Source organism: Symsagittifera roscoffensis, chromosome 4, assembly GCF_963678635.1.
Source record: "Symsagittifera roscoffensis chromosome 4, txSymRosc1.1, whole genome shotgun sequence".
Classification (NCBI taxonomy): Eukaryota; Metazoa; Xenacoelomorpha; order Acoela; family Convolutidae; genus Symsagittifera; species Symsagittifera roscoffensis.
The window spans coordinates 35,921,979-35,929,644 of NC_087065.1; the positions used below are offsets into that span (position 1 = coordinate 35,921,979).

At 33.8% G+C, this 7,666-nt stretch overlaps 2 protein-coding genes across 3 annotated transcripts in view; both read left to right on the top strand.

Annotated features, from left to right (window-relative positions):
- Positions 1-1,824, top strand: part of LOC134845103 (uncharacterized) — a 4,629-nt gene extending 2,805 nt beyond the window's left edge. The window contains exons 2-4 of the mRNA XM_063861958.1: positions 314-416; positions 876-1,074; positions 1,362-1,824. Coding sequence (XP_063718028.1) covers positions 314-416; positions 876-1,074; positions 1,362-1,582 — 523 coding nt within the window. The 3' untranslated portion in view covers positions 1,583-1,824. The remainder of the gene's footprint in view (positions 1-313; positions 417-875; positions 1,075-1,361) is intronic.
- Positions 1-7,666, top strand: part of LOC134843931 (galactosylgalactosylxylosylprotein 3-beta-glucuronosyltransferase 2-like) — a 405,495-nt gene that overhangs the window by 255,598 nt on the left and 142,231 nt on the right. Inside the window, exon 1 of one of the 2 annotated variants that reach the window (XM_063860283.1) lies at positions 5,250-5,259. The exons of the other annotated variant lie outside the window; for it this stretch is intronic. The gene's annotated coding sequence lies outside the window, so the exon portion shown is untranslated. Of the gene's footprint in view, positions 1-5,249; positions 5,260-7,666 lie in introns of those variants that run through there. 2 annotated transcript variants of the gene reach the window in all.

Genomic DNA, 7,666 nt, shown 5'->3' on the forward strand with positions numbered 1-7,666 from the left:
CAACTATAATGGATTTTAAATGGATTATAACCCATTATAATGGATTTTAAATGGATTATAACCCATTATAATGGATTTAAATGGATTATAATCCATTATAATGGTTTTTAAAGGACTGTGTTTTTACGAAAATAATCGATTATAATGACAATATAATCGATTACATGGTCTAATTTTGCCACAATAATGGATTATAATGACAACATTTTAGACAACATTTTTCCATTATAATCGATTATTATCCATGAAACTCCGGTGCGGGTTCCCAATTAGTTCTAAATTATCATAAGAGAAGTTTATTTGTGATTTTCAGTGAGTGGGTTCTGGAAGATGAGGAATCCTTCGTCGAAACTGTGGAAAAGCTGTGCCAGCAAGTGACGGACAAAGGGCTGATGGCCGAACTGCTACTGACTCAGGTTCTCTTAAAATTTCCATCTCCTTTTCTAACTTGCAATAGGTTACTTCTCTGACAATTGGTAGCTGTCTCAATCTGTCAGATCCTCATATGTATAACTGCCATATAAATGCTTAGTGTCCTAATTAGTCTTAAGTTTCTTCAGTTGTATTCTAAAAAACGTATGTTATTACGATGAGATACCTGATAAATTTGCGTTTGCAATGGGTTTTGATAATCCTTACCGCAAAATAAGAATCTCAGACACTTTTCTCTGTTTTAAACACAGGCTACGAAAAGGCCTTAATGCGGTGCTTCCACACTTAAACGACTCCAATTTTTTTAATGATATTTAAATAAACATCAGTGACCGACGCACTAGGCTCTAGTTCCTTCTAAAATGGCGGTGTAAAAAACCTTGATTCATATCTGAACATAGCTTGTACTGGATAAGTGGAAAAGAGCCTTACTCTAACTCTAGGCCAACTTGATCGACGGGAAAGAGGCTGTTCGGACCCTGTTGAAAGCGCGTGAAATGTGTCTGGCCTCATACGGGGAGTTCAGTGTGCTCAGTTCGAGGTGTTACTACAACATGGGCTGCGAAATAGAGTACATGGGTTACAGGAGAGTGTCCTACGAGTGCTTCAGACGCTCCTGGATGATCTATCGTCATATTAAAGGTCAGTGCATTTCTTTAACTTCTTCTTCAGTAGCTTTTTTTGAGGAATTTTCCAATAAAAAACTTGAAAAGATCACACGCTGTTTTTCGATCAAACTTTTAACGTCTTCATCGGCTATTTCATCGTCCGTAAAATGGATATTGTCATGAAAACTTCAGACTTAAGATCCACAGAACAAACGGAAATGAAGTCTCACTCAAGGTTTTTCTGGAAAAATTAATCCACAAGCAACAGATTTTTTTAGTGAAGCCTGATCGTGTGTGCCAAATGAATAATCATGCTTTTAGGCATACACCACCCACAGACAAAGAAAGTGGCTGGTATTTTGACTGACGATGAAGAGGGTTACCCGGCGATAGCTGCCGAGTTGGGGGACTCGTTGCCTAGCGACGATCATCTAGAGGGGATGGATTTGGATTACGAGGAGAGGCTGAAGCTACTTTTGAAGCTGGATCTAGATGGAAATGGTTCGTCCGATTGTGAAGACGATGAGGACAAATCGGAGTGATGCAAAATTATCAATCAATACTTTAATTTTCATCTACCTGTTTATTTTACCTATTTATTGGCTTCAGAATTTTACGTTTTATTCAAATCAGCCTCTTAAGTCAATTCCTGAATACAAAAATGATTTGACTGAGAGCATTTTTTTTTAGAAAATCCTTCAGAAGACTTCAAAATTCTAAGTTCATGAAGAAGTATTTTGCTTGCTTGATGATTCATACAGTATTTTCATTTTATTACATTTAATTACATTTAATTACATTTATATTACATTTAATATAAATTTTTAATTCATAGTAAACTCATTGATTAAATTCAAAATTTTATCTTCTAGCTTCAGCAAATTATTTGTTAAACAAATTCCTAAAAGGTTCCAATTGCACTCAAATGTCTCAAATAAGCGTATTTGATTTTAAAAAATCTCAATAGCAACAAATGAATCAAACATTTTGATAGAAGATATCAATCAGAGTTATTGAGCAACAAACAGCTTTTCTGTGTTATCAAATGTTAAATATTCTTTCAAAAAGTTTTTTTTTCAACTAGTACACAAAATTACGAGAAATTTCCAAGTTTTATAGAAATATTTGTAATGGGGCGATCAGTTCTTTTTTAATCTTGTGGTACTGCCGCCACAAAAACCTTGAGAGGTTAGGTTATTATCGCAAACCCAGATACAATGCTTTCATCATATTTAGTTAAAAAACTCCGGCAGTTTTACCTCCGCTCTCGTTCGAAACAAATATCGATTTCTCAGTTTTTCTTTCAATTAAAAATCTACAGCCAACTATGGACAAAACTTTAACTTGAAAAGTAAGAATTTTTACTTTGCACCGACATAATGTTTCGATCTTTTTCTCTATTTGTTCAAAAAAATAATCTTAACGAAAACGAAAAAATCATTCTAGATGCCGTATAATCACAATGAAACTAACAAGTTGCAAATAATATAACCTGCGACAGTTGTGGGTTTTCTTAAGCTGCTAATCTTAAAAATATCACTGTTTGTCACGTGAAATAAGGCTAAAAAAAATTTTTTGCAATAGTTTGAAGCAGTTTTTTTATGAAGTTAAATTTTTTCATGCAACGCAAAGCAGTTTCAGCAATTTTTGCGGTTTTTATTACGATTATTGCAAAGTATATTAAAAAAAGCAACGAAAGTACAATGAATACTTCCAAAGTTCATAGACGAATTAATATTTGCGAGCTTGCAAAGAATGCGTTTTCAACCGCATCTTGTGTCAACTTCAGTTGTCATTCACAAATGCCGTGGCATACACAAAGTCCGAATCTGAAACCTTATGAGTTTACTGGTTTTGAGGTTTTGGTTTTGCATCGAATCACCGCGAAAGCCCTCGGGCAATTGCCGGAAAATTTTGCTATTGAGTCTCAAGGTATCAAGATTTAGCGGCCACAACATTAATTTGCATTTGCCTGAAAAAAGTAAAGAAGCTAGCAAAAACATCATCTAAAATCAAATGTTTATTAGATTTTTTATTTATATTTAAAAAAAACTTATCTTCCCATTCAGAAAAAAATTATGATCATGCGTTAATACAGTCGGAAATGAAACATTAAGTTATTAAACACACTGAAATTTTAAGCCTAGAGGTGTTTCTTAGTTATTAAACTTCGTCTGGTTTTAAATATGCGCTGTTTTATAATTCAGATGAACCATTTCAGAAACAGGTTCAACAAAGTTTAGATTCAACTCGACGGATACATTTTCACTTTTTTCGCCTGAAATTAATGGTGTTTTCAAAAGTATTGCAACAATATGTAATTAAATTCAACACAATTTTTCAAATGTGACTCTAACCCCAAGATCAATTAACAGAACTCTTTCCAGCATCGAATCTAAACAAACTATTGAGGCAAACCAACCAACGAAAATTTTGTAGAAGTTGCACGAACTTTTGAAATGAAGCAATCAAAGCTTCATACTACAAAAGAAACAAAACTGCTCGTATCAAGGCAAAGCCTTGAATGTTCCGAATGTCTTTTAAGGTGTATGAAGCAGTATTCGCTTTGAAAAAATAGTGAAAAACGAAAACAAAAAAGTAAATGTTGAGTTTTTATATCATCCCCAACACACCATATAAAATACAAAGTGATGGATTTCGCCCCTAGTAACGTATCAATTATGATAAATAGCCTGTTTCAACCAATTTGAAATGATATTTATTAGAAATTAAATCTCCGCTTACGCGTTAATAGCGCGAAATTTATCGCATGTTAATTGACCCAAATTGGCCAAAATGGCAGTGTTTAAACCCTCATAACTTTATAAAAAAAGATCACAAGTGAACTATCTTTTCAAATTTAAGCTCAAAACAAGAATACTTTCGGCTTATGTAGAAATTTCCGCCAAAAATGCTTAAGTAAAAGATCGAAATTCGTTTGATGAAAAAAAACCACCTCGAGCACAAATATTCCGTTAAAAAAAACCCTGTCTCTAATTAGTGTCAATTTCTTGAACTTAGACTCTTTTTATTTGAGTTTTTTGGTACTATGTCGTTAAAAATGATAACTGATAGACTGTTTCTTACACTTTTTCCGTTGAAAATAAGTCAGGCAATCATGCGAATGCACTTCCTATCGTGAAGCATGATACAGTTCTAAATTACAAAACAAAACAATATAAAACAAATATAAAAAAAGGATAGCTAAACAATGGGTCTCATTTTTTTGTTTTTCGCAGTTTTCTAGGGGTCCAAGTTTTTAATATAGATTTCATAGTTAGTGCTGTGTATAAGTCTTTACTTCTGGGTCAGTGTTCCAACGCACTACGTGACCCAAAACGTTCCACGAGGGCAACTGAACACTTCACAACCCAGTAAATAACCAGAAAACTCCATGCTTTTCCTAACCAAGGAGTGAACTGAACATCTCATATCTTTTTTCTAGTCGATGAAATGGAATAATTCATTCTTTGGAACCATTTCGAAATTTTTTCCAGATGAAATTCGGCTAGTATTCAAAAAAAAATTGGTTGGGCTACAGTTTGTAGCCCAAAAATTGAGTACACGAGAGATGGAAGGTACAATATATTTTATATCAAAAACTGGGAAACTAATGATTTAGGTAAGAGAAAGGAGCCGATGTAGCAATAGACTAAAAAAAACATAATTCAATAAATCATCACAAGTCAGAGCTGGGTAGGTTACTATTTACGCGACGATCAGTGTACAGTTCAAGCCATTACAGTGGGGATGAGGTTGACCACTTATTACGCGACAATCAATGTTCTAATCAAACCATACCGGCCAATTTAAGCTCAGAACAACAATACCTTGAAGGTTTAAAAAAATTTCGTCAAAAATGGTTTGTTAAAAAGTCGAAATTTGTCTAAAGAAAAAATCCCACCCGAGCACAAATTACGAAAGTCGGAACAACAAGACTGTTGATAATTTTCAGGTTTGCAAGAGATGTTCCAGTTTTAATTGTGAAACAGTATAGTTAATGATGTATATATAGTTTTTGTATTGAATTATTTTTGATTAAGAGAAAAAGCTATATGCTGAAACGAAATTTGGCTTTGTTGAAATAAATTTTGAAAAAGTTTAAACGATTTCCAGAACAAGGTAATAAACTACAAAAAAGAAATGGTGAGTAACAATATACAATTCAAAATCCTTAACGTGATAGTTTTTGTATTAACAAAAAAATTGCTTATTAAATCATTTTTTGGACAAAACAAAAAACCCTGTCTCTAATTAGTGTCAATTTCTTGAACTTAGACTCTTTTTATTTGAGTTTTTTGGTACTATGTCGTTAAAAATGATAACTGATAGACTGTTTCTTACACTTTTTCCGTTGAAAATAAGTCAGGCAATCATGCGAATGCACTTCCTATCGTGAAGCATGATACAGTTCTAAATTACAAAACAAAACAATATAAAACAAATATAAAAAAAGGATAGCTAAACAATGGGTCTCATTTTTTTGTTTTTCGCAGTTTTCTAGGGGTCCAAGTTTTTAATATAGATTTCATAGTTAGTGCTGTGTATAAGTCTTTACTTCTGGGTCAGTGTTCCAACGCACTACGTGACCCAAAACGTTCCACGAGGGCAACTGAACACTTCACAACCCAGTAAATAACCAGAAAACTCCATGCTTTTCCTAACCAAGGAGTGAACTGAACATCTCATATCTTTTTTCTAGTCGATGAAATGGAATAATTCATTCTTTGGAACCATTTCGAACCATTTCGAAGTTCTAAATTACAAAACAAAACAATATAAAACAAATATAAAAAAAGGATAGCTAAACAATGGGTCTCATTTTTTTGTTTTTCGCAGTTTTCTAGGGGTCCAAGTTTTTAATATAGATTTCATAGTTAGTGCTGTGTATAAGTCTTTACTTCTGGGTCAGTGTTCCAACGCACTACGTGACCCAAAACGTTCCACGAGGGCAACTGAACACTTCACAACCCAGTAAATAACCAGAAAACTCCATGCTTTTCCTAACCAAGGAGTGAACTGAACATCTCATATCTTTTTTCTAGTCGATGAAATGGAATAATTCATTCTTTGGAACCATTTCGAAATTTTTTCCAGATGAAATTCGGCTAGTATTCAAAAAAAAATTGGTTGGGCTACAGTCAATTGAGTTTACGTGAAATTGAGTACACGAGAGATGGAAGGTACAATATATTTTATATCAAAAACTGGGAAACTAATGATTTAGGTAAGAGAAAGGAGCCGATGTAGCAATAGAATAAAAAAAACATAATTCAATAAATCATCACAAGTCAGAGCTGGGTAGGTTACTAATTACGCGACGATCAGTGTACAGTTCAAGCCATTACAGTCGGGATGAGGTTGACCACTTATTACGCGACAATCAATGTTCTAATCAAACCATACCGGCCGGGTTGGACTGGTCACTTATTAAGCTGCGATCAGCTTTCCGTTCTAGCTATTATAGGTCTGGGTGTTGCTAATCGCTGCTAAAAGTAATTTCAATTACACACTATTCATACTTTATGTAATTTCAGTTTCATAATTTTAGTTTTGCAAATGAATGTAGTCTCAATTTTTGGACAGTTTTCTTTTTTGATTTTTAGACAAGTTACCTGTAGAGTCAATTTCCAATTACACATTGGTAACTCTGAACGTGAAAGATCAGAATTGCAAATTTGCAGTGTCTGTGACGTAATTAAGAACACTCGCGAAAAACGACCGTTGAATGTGTTGCAGCTTTTCGTTCTTTCCGACCATTGGATTTATGCAATCCAAGTTATTAATGCTACTTAAACTGTATACATCCACTGGTTTATCAACCAACAAATCGTTCTTTATACAATTCTTCTTTTTAACGTCACTATTTACAACAAATTTTTCTAAAATTTTGTTAACCGTTGCCTCCACAAGTTCGTTGCCATAATGTGAGCTTAGATGGGCTTTTCTTCAGGGTAATGCCAAAAATAAATCGGTAATTCCCATTTCTTTTCCTGGGATATGTTTGACTTTAAAATTAAACGGCAATAGTCGATTTACCCAACAGGTCAGTCTACTATGCATAGTTTTATTGCTCTGGCGCGCGTTTAACACTAATAACAGTGCTTTATGATCCTTTACGATTTCAAACTCTGCGACGTATAAATAATTTTTGGAAAACGCTCAAACTACTCTCAAAATTTCTAGCTCATTTGTCGAGTACTGCATTTCGTGGGTGTTTAAGAATAGAAAAGCGAATGCAATCGTTAACCAAAGTTCCGAATCCCAAGACTCTCATGTAGCTCCTAAGCCGTTATGCGAGGCGTCTGTTTTCAGTCTTGATAGTGATATTTGAGGTTAAATTTCATAGATTCCTTTTCATATCGATAGAATTCAACAGGTTTCTTTTTATATCGATAGATTCCTTTTACGATTTTTTATCCGATACTTTGCTTTTTTTTATCAAAAAATCAAAATTATTGTTCTCCGTTATATTTACAATTTGTTTTATTTAGTTCTTCGAAGGCTTTCGTGTGAGAATCATCCCAATTGAAAACAGATTTTTTGACTAATCAAGAACGTAGCAGTGAGCTCGGTGTTGACAGGTTAGGTACGAACTTCATGTATTGGTTTATTGAATCAAAGAG